Source organism: Anolis sagrei, chromosome 2, assembly GCF_037176765.1.
Source record: "Anolis sagrei isolate rAnoSag1 chromosome 2, rAnoSag1.mat, whole genome shotgun sequence".
In the NCBI taxonomy this organism is placed as follows: Eukaryota; Metazoa; Chordata; class Lepidosauria; order Squamata; family Dactyloidae; genus Anolis; species Anolis sagrei.
Genome location: NC_090022.1, coordinates 300,842,785 through 300,858,884, shown reverse-complemented (window position 1 = coordinate 300,858,884; position 16,100 = coordinate 300,842,785). Strand labels below are relative to the sequence as shown.

Genomic DNA, 16,100 nt, shown 5'->3' with positions numbered 1-16,100 from the left:
TTAGCTATAGCCTGGGCTATTTTGTACCAGTCTCTGTATAGATAACATGCCTCCTTCCTGGAATGTTCACCCCCTCTTGCTGTGCCTTGGACACAGATCTCCTTCAGCATTCTTTCTAATACAGAGAGAGAACCTGATTTTTCTATACATTTCAGTGCTTGTAACCGTTGTGGCTGAGATGTTCTCTGATGATGAGAATGATGGGATTCAGATTCCTGGCTCTTTTTCGTGTGCCTCAAAAAGCCTTGATAGTGACCTGACCCATCAAGCCCGTCTTGATTTGCGGATCAGGTGGAGTTCTCTCCTGGCCAGCAGACGAGAAGCCAGCTCGGTGAAAGGTCATCACAATGCTTTCATGTTGGTGAGAGCATAATGTTTTCATGTTAGAAAGGTATTTAGGCTTCTTGCAAATGAAGAGAACGTGTCAGTTCAACGTAGCTTGTTAGCCTGAAAGCTTCATGGAATAACCTTAGCTGGAAAGCAGCATGCTTGGGATTTCTTGCTTTGTGATTCTTGGGGCAATTGTTTTACTGCTTGTACCTTGGACTCTATTTTGAACTTTGCCTCTTGTTTTTACCTGAAGATCTTTGGAACTATATTCTGCATTTAACCTAAATCTTTGAAACTTTGCAATGCTTATTTTTTATTTTGACTTGGACTTTTTTCTCAATAAACTATAAAGCTACAGCTCTTGTGTGGTGGTGTTTGGAAGCAAGGCGAAGCTTACTCTGAGTTGCAACAGTAAAGTACATACAATTTATACATAAATAAATATATTTTTTTCCAATATCTCCCCATCACCAGGATCCCATGGTATTGAGCCATGGCAGCTCAAGGGCTGTCAAACGGTGTTAATACCACAGTGGAGATGCACTCAGTAATGGGAGGAGCTTGGGAGAGCTGGGAGCAAGTGCCGGTGTGGCAAGTCATCCAATTTGCTTCACTTTTCTGTTTGTTGGGAACTTTTGGATTTCCTTCATTTATGAGATGGTGAACAGAACATCTCTGAAATGAGAAGCTGGTCCCTGATAATGGACAATAGCTGTTGTGCTTTTGGCTTTTGAATTGGCATGGAGTTCAGAAGCTGAACATGAGCCAACGTTGTGATGCAGCAGTTCAAAAGGCCAACACGATTCTAGGCTGCATCCAAAGGAGAACAGAGTCCAGACTGAAGAAAGCCATGGTCTCTCTCTGTTCTGCTGTGGCTGGTCCTCAGTTGGAAGGACATTGTGTCCATTATGGAGCACCACATTTCAAGAAAGGTTTGGACAACCTGGGAGCGGGAATGGTTTACACTTGAATGAATTCTGCATGCAACCATTTGGAAGTTAAGGACTCAAGGGAAGGTTTCCAGCACCTTTTCCAACTTCCATTAACTGCAGGCTTGATGTTCTAGTGGTGCGTTTTGATCAGGGCTTCGAATGCCCTCCCCCTTCACCAAAACAGTACTAAAGCCCATTATCAAAAACCCATTTTGAACTAATTATCCAAACAGCTGTCGAATGAGCATGAGAATGCATTTAGCATCAAAGTGAGCCATTGTGCTGATTTGTGCTAAGCTGACTTGCAAAATAGCAGAATTGAATTTGTCCTGGCTTTTTTTCTCCTCCAGTAAGTGTTTACAAGTTTTCACTTTGTGTTTCATCAGCATTGTTTATTTTTAAGCAGGGCCTAGGATGTGTTTATAGAGTTGGAAGGGACCCCCAGAGGCCGTCTAGTCCAACCCCATTCTGCTCGATTCAGGATCTCCAGCTAAATCATCTCCAACAGGCAGTGGTCCATTCTCTTTTTTAGTTCATCATGAAAATACTTCTTTAGGAACTTGGTTTCACTGCCAACATACTCTTCCTGTCAAAATGTTCTTGCCTTTACCAGGCTGAATATGCGCATTACCTTCAGCCTCTCTTCAGCGTCAGTTTTATTCTCCATATCTCTTTTCATTATGTTGTGCACTCTGATCCGGACACAGGGCTCCAGATGAGGTCTGGCTGGCACAGAACAGAGAATATGACTTTCCTAGATTTGCAAACTACACATTTATTGGGTTGTTGTAGGTTTTTTCGAGCTATATGGCCATGTTCTAGAAGCATTTTCTCCTGACGTTTTGCCTGCATCTGTGGCAAGCATCCTCAGAGGTAGTGAGGTCTGTTGGAACTAGGAAAAAGGGTTTATATATCTGTGGAATAACCAGGGTGGGACAAAGGACTCTTGTCTGTTGAAGCTAGGTGGGAAAGTTTCAACTGACCACCTTGATTAGCATTTGATTGCCTGGCAGTGCCTGGAGCAATCTTTTGTTGAGACGCGGAACAATGGCTTCAAACTACAAGAGAGGAGATTCCATCTGAACATGAGGAAGAACTTCCTGACTGTGAGAGCCGTTCAGCAGTGGAACTCTCTGCCCTGGAGTGTGGTGGAGGCTCCTTCTTTGGAGGCTTTTAAGCAGAGGCTGGATGGCCATCTGTCAGGGGTGATTTGAATGCAATATTCCTGCTTCTTGGCAGGGGGTTGGACTGGATGGCCCATGAGGTCTCTTCCAACTCTTTGATTCTATGATTCTATGATTCTAGGTGATTAGATGCCCTTGATTGTTTCCTCTCTGTTGTTTTGCTGTTGTAATTTTAGAGTTTTTTTTAATACTGGTAGCCAGATTTTGTTCATTTTCATGGTTTCCTCCTTTCTGTTGACCATGTCTATTGGGCCACAGCAGGAATTCACAGCTAAAGCATTCCCCAAAGATGTCCAATGGAGCCTCTTTTTCTGGAGGTTTTTAAGCAAAATGGCCATCTGTTGGTAGGGCTTGGATGGTGTCTTTATGCTTGTTAGAAGGGGGCTGGACTAGATGGCCCTTTGGAGTCTTGCACTTTGACGTTCCATCCTGGCATTGAAGGATTGCTGAGCAGTTTGCAGGAGGAAAAGAGCAGCTGAGGTTCTCCTTTCCATGTTTGCAGCATTGGCATCCCTCCGTTGCCTGCCTTCTGTGCTGGGAAGAAGCCCATTAGCCCCGCAAGCTGTTTCTGGGGCTTTCGGCCTGGCCCCGTTTGCCCCTCTCCCATTAATTACTCTCATGGTTTGGCTTGACGATGCGAGCCGAGGGCCCACCGCAGCCCTGGCATCGGGCGGACGTCCTTGGCAGCCTTTGCCATGCCAACAGCCAGCCCTGAAATCCCTCCACGGAGCTCAGCTTACTGCCTGATTGCCTGATTATCTGAGACACCAAATCCGGCAATTAAATGACTGCAATACTAAAAGGCAGTGGGAAGGGGGGGGTGTTATTAAAAGAAAGTATTTTCTTTCCTCTTAAGCCTTAGGCTGGTGACAGACCGCAATCCAACCGCAGCAGTCTGTGCAGTGTGTTTGTGTGCAGACACACCATTCCAAGAGGTGTTTGATGCTTCTTTGTGGCATCCACACTGTAAATTTAATGCAGTTTGACACCATGACTCAATTCTATTGAATCCTTAGCATTTTAGTTTTCCAAGGTCTTGAACTTTCTCTGGCGGTGCTTCACCAAACTATAACTCCCCGAAGATTCCATAGCTCTGAACCATGGTAGTTCAAGTGGGGTCAAACTGCATTGATTCTGCCATTTCATTTTCCATTGTTGTAAGCAGAAGCAATCCCTCCAGAGTTGCTGTAGGTTTTTTCGGGCTATATAGCCATGTTCTAGAGGCATTCTCTCCTGACGTTTCGCCTGCATATATGGCAAGCATCCTCAGAGGTATGCTTGCCATAGATGCAGGCAAAACGTCAGGAGAGAATGCCTCTAGAACATGGCCCTATAGCCTGAAAAAAACCTAAAACAACCCAGTGATTCCGGCCATGAAAGCCTCCGACAATCCCTCCAGAGCTTGGAAGAGAGCAGTACCAGGGATGTTATGCTTTTGGATTTCAGGAACAGTGCCTTAGAATCATAGAATCAAAGAGTTGGAAGATACCTCCTGGGCCATCCAGTCCAACCCCGTTCTGCCAAGAAGCAGGAAAATTGCATTTGAAACCCCCCTGACAGATAGCCATCCGGCCTCTGTTTAAAAGCTTCCAAAGAAGGAGCCTCCACCATACTCCAGGGCAGAGAGTTCCACTGCTGAACGTCTCTCACAGTCAGGAAGTTCTTCCTCATGTTCAGATGGAATCTCCCTTCTTGTAATTTGAAGCCATTGTTCCATTGCGTCCTAGTCTCCAGGGAAGCAGAAAACAAGCTTGCTCCCTCCTCCCTGTGCCTTCCTCTCACATATTTATACCTGGCCCTCATCATGTCTCCTCTCAGCCTTCTCTTCTTATTTATTTATTTATTTATTTATTTATTTATTTACAGTTCTTATATTCCACCCTTCTCACCCCACAGGGGACTCAGGGCGGATTACAGTAAACACATATATGACAAACATTCAATGCCAGTTTGACAAACAACATTTAACAGCCAAATACACCGAGGCTATTTAACTTTTTTCTGGCCGCCAGGGGAGCTGCTGCTTTTCATCGTCCATCAACGACACCGATGAAGTTTTTCCGCATTCCACATTCCCCGGAGTCTTTTTTCTTTATGGCCTCATAAATTAGTTAAATTTAGCCTCCCACACAAGGTGGTACCTTATTTTCCTACTTGACAGATGCAACTGTCTTTCGGGTTGCAAAGGTCGACAACGGGCTACACAATGGACACCCACTCCAGGCCGGGCTGGCTTCGAACTCATGACCTTTTGGTTAGAGGGATCTTAATGCAGCTGACACTCAGCCAGCTGCGCCACAATCCCGGTTCTTCTGGCTAAACATGCCCAGCTCCTTAAGCCGCTCCTCATAGGGCTTGTTCTCCAGACCCTTGATCATTTTAGTCACCCTCCTCTGGACGCATTCCAGCTTAGAGTCAACATCTCCCTTCAATTGTGGTGCTCAGAATTTGACACAATATTCCAGATGTGTTTTAATCAAGGCAGAAGGGAGCATGGGTAGCCCGACTTCCCTGGACCTAGACACTATGCTCCTCTTGATGCAGGCCAAAATCCCATTGGCTTTTTTTGCTGTCACATCACATTCCTGGCTCATGTTTAACTTGTTGTCCACGAGGACTCCAAGATCTTTTTCACGAGTACTGCTCTCGAGCCAGGCCTCGTCCCCCATTATGTATCTTCGCATTTCCTTTTTTTCTGCCTAAGTGGAGTCTCTTGCACTTGTCACTGTTGAACTTCATTGTGTTAGTTTTGGCCCATCATCTCTCTAATCTATGAAGATCGTTTTGAATCCTGCTCCTGTCCTCTGGAGTCTTGGCTCTCCCTCCCAATTTGGTGTCGTCTGCAAACTTGATGATCCTGCCTTCTAACCCTTCGTCTAAGTCATTAGCTAAAGACCTTAACTCAAGATTACTGCATATGCATTAGACTTTGCACATGCACACTTTGCCATGGTCCGCTCAATTTGGAAGTCCTGCAAAATGCTGTTGCTTGGAACAACCTCTCTTTGCCTTAAGCAGTGGAGTATGGAGGCAGTGCTGGATTTGGTCAATCCTTTGGTCAAAATGATTCCATGTCCCACCTGGGGATGCAGTAGGGATGATGTTTCAATCTTACTCAACATGTTTGTGTCATTTATTCATATGTTTGACTTAATGTTTCACCTTTGAAGGGCACGCTCTGTGTAACTGCGCTTCCCATGCTCAGTGACATCCCCTTGTCACAGCACTAAGGCCAGTCCCCCGCAGCGACGATGTTGACAATGACTTCTAGTTATTTATTTCTTGTTCTGAGTTGCTGTCAAGTTGATTTCAGCTGAAAGCAACTCAGTGCATCAGAGACCTCCACAAAACAAAACCCTCTTCACCCACAGCAGACCTTGCGGACTCAGGGAGCAGCCACGGCTTCCTTAGCGGAGCCTGTCCTTTTGCAATGAGGTCTCCCTCTTTTCTCTGGATCATGGGTTTTATAGCCTCAATTGACGCAAAGACAAGAAACTGAAACTTTCTTTTCCACTATCTGTAATGTTCCCTCTCAGAGTCTTTCAGTTTCAGGACCTCGGTGTCTCTTTTTGCTCTATAAACATCTTGTTGCTTTCTCTTTTGTTCCAGCAATTCTTGTGTTGTCAAAGGCTTTCATGGCCAGAGTCACTGGGTTGTTGTAGGTTTATTGGGCTATATAGCCTTGTTCTACAAGCATTCTCTCCTGACGTTTCGCCTGCATCTATGGCAGGCATCCTCAGAGTTTGTGAGATCTGTTGGAAACTAGGAAAATAGGGTTTGTATATCTGTGGAATGATGTCCAGGGTGGGAGAAAGAACTCTTAGCTGTTGGAGCTGGGTGTGCATGTTTCAGTTGGCCACCTTGATTAGCATTTGATGGCCTGACGGTTTTTTAAGTGTGGCTTGTTACTGCCTGGGGGAATCCTTTCTCAGGCCATCAAATGTTAATCAAAGTGGCCAATTGCTACATTCACACTGGCCTCCAACAGACACGAGCTCTTTCTCCCACCCTGGACATATAACCCGATAAACCTACAACAACCCAATTCCTGTGTTCTCTTTGTTGCAAAGCAAAGCAAAACAAAACAATATTTCTGTGCCATTTCTCTCCCTGTTCCATCTCTTTGGGTCAGCTCGATCTCTCTCCTGGGTTCTCACACACTTCGCCTGAGCAACGCAATAGCTAAACTTTTATCTATCCACATTCCTTGATTCTTCCTTCCTCCTTTTCTCCTCCTCCTCCTGTCTCTTTAGCCCATTCTAACTTTGTGAAATTCATTACACATTTTTATAGTCCCAACAGTTTACCTTGGAACCCATTCATTGGTTGTGTTGGGAGTCTGTAATATCTGCAGAACTCTCTTCCAGCGCCAACCTCAAATAGGTTGCTATCTCATCCTGTCACCATTCTTTGCTGTCCAGCTTTGAATCAGAACCACACATGGAAATGGGGAACACAGTGTCATGGATAAGTCAGGCTTTGGTATTAGAGGATATGAATTCTTCACATTAGAGCAGTGTTTCTCAACCTTCCTAATGCCATGACCCCTTAATACAGTTCCTCATGTTGTGGTGACCCTCAACCGTAAACTTATTTTCGTTGCTAATTCGTAACTGTAATTTTGCTACTGCAGCCAGGAAATCAGAAGATGCTTAGTTCTTGGGAGGAGAGCAATGACCAATCTTGACAAAATAGTGAAGAGTAGAGACATCACACTGGCAATGAAGATCCGCATAGTGAAAGCAATGGTATTCCTTGTAGTCACCTACGGATGTGAGAGCTGGACCAGAAGGAAGGCTGAGCAAAGGAAGAGAGATGCTTTGGAACTGTGGTGTTGGAGGAAAGTTCTGAGAGTGCCTTGGACTGCGAGAAGATCCAACCAGTCCATCCTCCAGGAAATAAATCCTGACTGCTATTTGGAGGGAAGGATAGTAGAGGCCAAGATGAAGTCCTTTGGCCACATCATGAGAAAACAGGAAAACGTAGAGAAGGGAATGATGCTGGGGGAAATGGAAGGAAAAAGGAAGAGGGGCCAACCAAGGGCAAGGTGGATGAATCCTTGAAGGGACAGTCTTGACTCTGAAGGAGCCTCTAGGGGTGGCAATGGCTGACAAGGAGCTCTGGCATGGGCTGGTCCATGAGATCATGAAGATTCGGAGGCGACTGAACAAATAAACAACAACAACCTGAATCGTTATGTAAATATCTGATATGCAGGATGTATTTTCATTCACTGGACCAAATTTGGCACAAATACCCAATACGCCCAAATTTGAATACTAGTGAGGTTGATTTTGTCGTTTGGGAGATGTAGTTGTTGGGATTTATAATTCACCTACAATCAAAGAGCATTCTAAACTCCACCAATGATGGAATTGAACCAAATTTGGCACACAGAATTCCCATGATCAACAGAAAACACTGGAATGGTTTGGTGGGCATTGACCTTGAGTTTTGGAGTTGTAGTTCACCTACATCCAGTGATCACTGTGGATTCAAACAATGATGGATCTGGACCAAACTTGGCACGAATACTCAATGTGCCCAAATGTGAACTCTGGTGGAGTTTGGGGAAAATAGACCTTGACATTTGGGAGTTGTAGTTGCTGAGATTTATAGTTGACCTACAATCAAAGAGCATTCTGAACCCCACCAACGATAGAATTGGGCCAAAGTTCCCACACAAAACTCCCAGGACCAACAGAAAATACTATGTTTTCTAATGGTCTTTGGTGACTCCTCTGACACCCCCTCATGACCCACCCCAGGGGCCCCAACCCCCAGATTGAGAAATGCTGCATTACAGAGTCTTGTCTCGTTCCTTGATGGCTTCCCTCCCAAGTTCTTGTCTTCTTCTTTGCCTATTACATTACCCGTAGAGTCTTCATTTTTGTAGAACATCAGGTGCCTTTGTGATTTTTGGCCTATACGATGTTCTAGAGATGGGACCCAAGTCTATATTTACATGAAATTGTTTTATGTTTCATATGCACCTTATACTCATGGCCTGAATGTAATTTTATACAACATTCTGAATGATTTTAAGTCACACGTGTGTAGTTTGAAACCATCAGGAAGCAATAGTATCACAATCTCAGCCAGATAAAGTACTTGCTGGTCCTTCAAGTGTTTCTCCTCCACACATCCTTCAGCCATTGTTGTTGTGTGCTTTCAAGTTGTTTGCACCTTTGGTGCCCATAAGGCAGGCATGGGCAAACTTGGGCCCTCCCTCCAGGTGTTTTGGACTCCAATTCCCATCATTCCTAACAGCCGGTAAGCTGTTAGGAATGGTGGGAGTTGGAGTCCAAAACACCTGGAGGGAGGGCCCAAGTTTGCCCATGCATGTCCTACGGCAATGGCATCATGGGGCTATAGTCGAATATTACTCCATTGGGTTGTTGTAAATTTTTTGGGCTATATGGCCATGTTCTAGAAGCATTCGCTCCTGATGTTTTGCCTGCATCTATGGCAAGTATCCTGAGGATGCTTGCCATAGATGCAGGCAAAACGACAGGAGAGAATGCTTCTAGAACATGGCCATATAGCCCCAAAAACCTACAACAACCCAATGAGTCCAGCCATGAAAGCCTTCGACTATATTACTTTATTACTCCATCTTTTGTTTTACTTTTTTTCCTGTGACCACCCCACAGGCCCACGTCTTTGACCTAAGCATCAACAAGTACGAACCCATCTGCAACCAGCCGGTGGTGCCCAAGAAGAAGAACAAGATCACCCACATCCAGTTCAATGCCATCTACCCCATCGTCATCATTGGGGACGAGCGAGGCCACATCACCTGCCTGAAGCTGTCTCCCAACCTCCGCAAGATGCCCAAGGTAAGCCCTTTCCTTGCCTGGTCACCTTGGGAGAGAGCCTGGCAGACTGGAGAGCCATGTGCCAATTGACACGGCTGAGGAAGGTAGGTTCCACTATTCAGTTGGCATCAGGAACAAAGAGTTTTGGGGTGTGTTGTCAAAGGCTTTCATGGCTGGAATCACTGGGTGGCTGTTTGACCATATTCCAGCAGCATTCTCTCCTGGCTCGGGACAGTACGTGTGAAAAAGATCTTGGAGTCCTCGTGGACAACAAGTTAAACATGACCCAACAATGTGATGCGGCGGCAAAAAAAGCCAATGGTATTTTGGCCTGCATCAATAGGCACATAGGGTCTAGATCTAGGGAAGTCATGCTCCCCATGCTCTATTCTGCTTTGGTTAGACCACACCTGGAATATTGTGTCCAATTCTGGGCACCACAATTCAAGGGAGATACTGACAAGTGGAATGTGTCCAGAGGAGGCGAGTAAGACGACCAAGGGTCTGGAGAACAAGCCCTAGAAGGAGCGGCTTAAGGAGCTGGGCATGTTTCGCCTGAAGAAGAGAAGGATGAGAGGAGATATGATAGCCATGTATAAATATGTGAGAGGAAGCCACAGGGAGGGGGGAGCAAGCTTCCTTTCTGCTTCCCTGGAGACTAGGACACAAGGGAACAATGGCTTCAAACTACAAGAGAGGAGATTCCATCTGAACATGAGGAAGACCTTCCTGACTGTGAGAGCCGTTCAGCAGTGGAACTCTCTGCCCCGGAGTGTGGTGGAGGCTTCTTCTTTGGAAGCTTTTAAACAGAGGCTGCATGGTCATCTGTCAGGGGTGATTTGAATGCAATATTCCTGCTTCTTGGTGGGGTTTGGACTGTATGGCCCATGAGATCTCTTCCAACTCTTTGATTCTATGATTCTATGATCCCACAGTTATGGCCAGGGGTCCGAGCAGGAGTCCCCCAGCTTCACCAACTGGGAGCGACCCTCCTAAACAGCTGGAGGGCTGAAGTTTGCCCATGACTGAGCTAACACACCCAGTTCCCTACACTATTGGTTGTTGACCTGTGACAAGGACCAAGGAAAGAAACAATTGTAGTCTCCAGATGGACGATCCCATATTCAGCACCTTGGATAGCTCTCTTATCGGTGAGAGTTCAACATCTTTTCTGAGTGTTGCTGTTATGAAAGCACTCCCTTGGGTGAATCCCTGACTAATGGCATCTTCAGAAGTTCTGTTGGAAATCTGGTTACCAGTATTTACAAAACACCAGAATCAAGACAGTAAATATGGAAGACCACTCAGTGACAGGGGAACTCCAGGTAACATGCAATCAAGTGCCAGTTAACACCTCCCAAACAGAGGATGCCTCCGAGGTGACAAAGCCTAGGCTTCCTGACTGTGAGAGCCATTCAGCAGTGGAACTCTCTGCCCCGGAGTGTGGTGGAGGCTCCTTCTTTGGAGGCTTTTAAACAGAAGCTGGATGGCCATCTGTCAGGGGTGATTTGAATGCAATATTCCTGCTTCTTGGCAGAATGGGGTTGGACTGGATGGCCCATGAGGTCTCGTCTAACTCTTTGATTCTATGATTCTATGATTCTATATCTCTATGCAGATACCCTCACCGACTGACTTTGCTGCTGCAAGGCTACTCAATGCTATTCAAGCTTGCTAATTGCAACATTTACACTTGCTTCAAGCAGGCAAGGGTTCTTTCTCCCACGCCGGAGATTATTCCACAGGTATATATATACAATGCACCTGCCTCACTGCCAACAGACCTGAAGATGCCATTAGCCACAGATGCAGGCAAAATGTCAGGAGAGAATGCTACTGGAACATGACCAGACAGCCCAAAAAACGCACAGCAACCCAACGCTATAAGTATTCTTTATTGCATATGAAGAAGTGGGTTCAGATCCATGTCAGCTCAGGCAACAACAAAAGAACATTTAGTCTTAAAAGTGCGTCAACATTTCTTTTCCTTTCGTTTTCCTCCCCGTGCCTTCCTCCTTTTGATGCTATGAATATAGTCTAGACTGTGAAACGCTGTAAGACGGCAGCCTTAAAAGCCAGGCAATCTCTGAAACGGCTAAACTAGCTTTAATTAGCCTCCTGATGTACCAAAGTGTGGAAGTGTTTGTGAGCTGATGCTGCAAGGAGGAGGAACCGCCTGCCCTTCTTGCTTTGGAGCTGCCTCTTTGGCTTTAGGGTTGTCGTTTATTCAATAGCGTTTTGTTCCAAAGGAAAGAAAATATGATGAAAAAGCAATAACAATGCCAAAAAGGCAACATGTTTATAATATATCATTCTCAAACTTCACAGCTATGTTCCAGCTCTCTCGACAAACTGCAAAACTAAATCAGGAGAAAAGCACAAAGCAAAGCACAAACCTACACACACCGACCAAACTAGCTAACAAATGAGGAAGCAATTCTAAAAACCTCCCTTACTTTCCTTACTTAGGCAATCCTTCATTGTCCGAGTAGGATTGTCTTCCAAGATCGTTGTCCTGGCAATGGGTATGTAGGTGACTGTGGAGCCCTGTTCTTGACCTGCATGTTCTCCTGGAGTGAGAACATCAGTTTCCAGGTGGAAGGCGGTCCCAGTCAGGGTTGGCTTAACATGCCTTCCTCTTGGCATGTTTCTTCCTTTCGCCCTCCATTCGTGCCTCTTCAAATTCTACAGCACTGCTGGTCACAGCTGACCTCCAGCTGGAGTGCTCATGGGCCAGGGCTTCCCAGTTCTCAGTGTCTATGCCAGAGTTTTTAAGGTTGGCTTTGAGCCCATATTTCAATCTCTTTTCCTGCCCACCAACATTCCATTTTCCGTTCTTGAGTTCAGAGTAGAGGAACTGCTTTAGGAGACAGTGGTCGGGCATCCGGGCAATGTGGCCAGTCCAGCGGAGTGATGCCGGAGGACCATCACTTCAATGCTTCTTCCAGCACGCTGATGTTTGTCCTCTTGTCTTCCCAAGAGATTTGCAGGATTTTCTGGAGGCAGCACTGATGGAATCGTTCCAGGAGTTGCATGTGACTTCTATAGACAGTCCATGTCTTGCAAGTGTATAGCAGGGTTGGGAGGACAATAGCTTTATAAACAAGTCCCTTGGTATCCCTATGAATGCCCGGGTCCTCAAACACTCTCTGCTTCACTCGGAAAAATGCTGCATTGAGCTGCACTCTCAGAGCTCAGGCGGTATTGTATTTCGGTGTCGATGTTGACTTTGGTGGAGAGGTGGCTGCCAAGGGAGCGGAAATGGTCAACATTTTCTAATGTCCCACCATTAAGCTGTATCTCTGGCATTGGAGAGGGATTGGCCAGTGACTGCTGGAACAGCACTTTGGTTTCTCAATGTTCAATGACAGGCCGAGCTTCTGTGAAGGTGTTTAGAGTGGCTTGTAGGTCTTCTTCGGAATGCGCACAGATGACATTGTCATCAGCATATTGGAGTCCTATAACAGATGTTGTTGTGACCTTGGTTTTGATTTTCAGTCTGCTGAGGTTAAATAGCTTGCTATCTGACCAACAGATGATTTCCACTCCGGTGGAAAGCTTCCCATCAACAAGATGAAGTATCATAAAAACCTCCCATTCACTTATCCTTTATTCTTCTTCTCCATTTAAATGATATTATGCAGTCACTTGACTGATTCATGAACCCTACTGTTGACAATTTCCCCATTGTTATTGTGAAAGATGATAAACCGGTCCCAGTCTTTCTCAACTTTTGTCAAAGATTTTTTCTAGATCAGCATTGTCAGTTTGTCTATCTTGGATAATTATCTGCAGGTCTCTGCTGTCCATTTTTCTTACATTTGGATACAGGTGCTATCCATCTCTGAGCCTAAACCATTCTTGCTGCAGGTATCATATACTGTAGCAACCGCCTCAAGATTTCTTCCTGAATGGCAATCCAGCATTCCCAGCAAATACAATTCGGGTCTCATCAGGAATTTAACCATATCTGTTTCTTCAAGCATATTTTGTATTTCCCAGTATTTCTGGGCCTTGGTTTTGCAGCTGAAGGGATTTTAAGCCAGGCTTTCTTGGGACAGCTCTGCCTTGCTCTGCCCTTTTGTAACCTGAATATGATGTATTTTACATTTTTTTTGGATGCTTCAGAATGTGTTTTCTATTCCAAATTCATTACTGAGGTGGTATTTTATATTATTATTATTATTATTCCTGCTTCTTTGGTAGCAATTGATCCACAAATCCTTTCTGCTCCCCATTTCTGTCTCTGAAATCTACACTGTCAAATTAATGCAGTTTGTCACCTCTTTAAGTTTTTTTTAATTGTGTCATCAGCAACCAGACATTTGTATTACATTTTTAACAAAAACAAACCAACAGACAAAACACAGAATTTGCAAGCTTGGTAGTTGGTTAAATGTCCTTTGACCAGTATCTGGCCCCTTGGAGTGCCTCTGGTGTTACTATAAGAAGGTCCTCCATGGTGCATGTGGCAGGGCTCAGGGTGCATTGCAGCAGGTGGTCAGTAGTTTGCTCTTCTCCACACTCGCATGTTGTGGATTCCTTTTTGTGGCCCCATTTCCTAAGGTTGGCTCTGCATCTTGTGATGCCCGAGCGCAGTCTGTTCAGTGCCTTCCAAATCGCCCAGTCTTCTGTGTGCCCAGGGGGGAGTCTCTCATTCGGTATCAGCCATTGGTTGAGGTTCTGGGTTTGAGCCTGCCACTTTTGGACTCTCACTTGCTGGGGTGTTCCAGCGAGTGTCTCTGTAGATCTTAGAAAACTATTTCTTGATTTAAGTCGTCGACGTGCTGGCTGATACCCAAACAGGGGATGAGCTGGAGATGTCTCTGCCTTGGCCATTTCACTATTGGCTGCTACTTCCTGGCGGATGCCAGGTGGTGCAATACCGGCTAAACAGTGTAATTTCTCCAGTGGTGTAGGGTGCAGACACCCCGTGATAATGCGGCATGTCTCATTAAGAGCCACATCCACTGTTTAGCGTGGTGAGATGTGTTCCACACTGGGCATGCGTACTCAGCAGCAGAGTAGCATAGCGCAAGGGCAGATGTCTTCACTGTGTCTGGTTGTGATCCCCAGGTTGTGCCAGTCAGCTTTCGTATGATATTGTTTCTAGCACACACTTTTTGCTTGATATTCAGGCAGTGCTTCTTGTAGGTCAGAGCACGTTCCAGAGTGACTCCCAGGTATTTGGGTGCTCTGCAATGCTCCAGTGGGATTCCTTCCCAGGTGATCCTCAGAGCTCAAGATGCTTGTCTGCTCTTAAGTGACACGGCCCAATGTTGTGGTTTACTGGAAGTTGTAGTTTGGTGAGACACCAGCACCCCTTGGCAGAGAAGGCCTTGTAAAAGCGCTCCTCCCATGAATCCATAACATTGACCCACAGCAGCCAAAGTGGAGTCAAAACTGCATTAATTCTACACTGTAGATGCAGCCTTGGTGGCACCCAACATAAGAGGGGCAATTCTCCGGAGGCGTCCCCAGAAGCTCTGAAGTCATTTCATTCAGATTTCATGCACAATTAAATGCAGGCGTCTACCAGAGAGTGTTTGAAAAGTTCAATTAAAAAGCAATTAGCAATCGGATCCAGTTAAGCCATGGGTGTAAAAAGGCATAAAAAGAAAAACAAGAAGGAGGAGGAGGAGGAGGAGGACACCGTGCCTGCGACTTGCCCTTTTTCAGTGTTGCAGTGGGATGTGAGCAGCATCTCCGCATAGGAAAGCCAAGTGAGCCCCAACTGGAGCCACATTCTCACCTTCTTTGGAGGTTTGAAAATGCACAGGAGCCTCATTCAGCCATAACAACTTGGATTCAGGAGAATTATATTTCAAAGAATCGTAGTGTTGGGACTCAGCCTGTGTGTGACCCTGTGTGTGAACTTGAGCCTGATTCTCTGATTATATTGCCTCATGTTGATAATATTGATGTAGATGTTGAAGGGCCTAGTTTGGATAGTGAGGCTGAAGTGATCAATGAGGACGAGGTTCAAGATGGAGACACTTTGGGCAGTAAAAACACTACAGGCTTTGATTTAGAGCAGGGGTCCTCAAACTTTTTAAACAGAGGGCCAGGTCATGGTCCCTCAAACTGTTGGAGGGCCAGATTATAATGTGAAAAAAATCATGAATGAATACCTATGCACACTGCACATATCTTATTTGTAGTGCAAAAACCACTTTAAAACAATACAGTAAATAGAGAACAATTTTAACAGATATAAGCTTATTAGTATTTCAATGGGAAGTGTGGGCTTTTGGCTGAAGAGATAGGATTGTTGTCACCTAACAACCTCTGAGGATGCTTGCCATAGATCAGTGGTTCTCAACCTTCCTAATGCCACGACCTCTTAATACAGTTACTCATGTTGTGGTGACCCCCAACCATAGATTTATTTTTGTTGCTACTTCAGAACTGTAATTCTGCTCCTGTTATGTAAATATCTTAAATACAGAATGTGTTTCATTCACTGGACCAATTTGGCACAAATATCTGATACACCAACATTTGAATGATGGTGGGGTTGGGGGAGGGTTGATTTTGTCATTTAGGAGATGGGAATTATAGTTCACCTACAATCAAAAAGCATTCTGAACTCCACTAATGATGGAATTGAACTAAACTTGGCACACAAAACTCACACGTCCAACAGAAAATACTGGAAGGGTTTGGTGGGCATTGACCTTGAGTTTGGGAGTTGTAGTTCACCTACATCCAGAGAGCACTGTGGACTCAAACAGTGATGGATCTGGACCAAACTGGGCACAAATACTCAATATGCTCAATTGTGAGCACAGATAGAGTTTGGAGAAAATAGACATTTACATTTGGGAGTTGTAGTT

The 16,100-nt window shown here is 45.2% G+C and overlaps 1 protein-coding gene across 1 annotated transcript in view; it reads left to right on the top strand.

Annotated features, from left to right (window-relative positions):
- The window catches only part of DNAI1 (dynein axonemal intermediate chain 1), a 186,220-nt gene that overhangs the window by 118,351 nt on the left and 51,769 nt on the right, over positions 1 to 16,100 (top strand). The window contains exon 19 of the mRNA XM_060761145.2: positions 9,100 to 9,285. Coding sequence (XP_060617128.2) covers positions 9,100 to 9,285 — 186 coding nt within the window. The remainder of the gene's footprint in view (positions 1 to 9,099; positions 9,286 to 16,100) is intronic.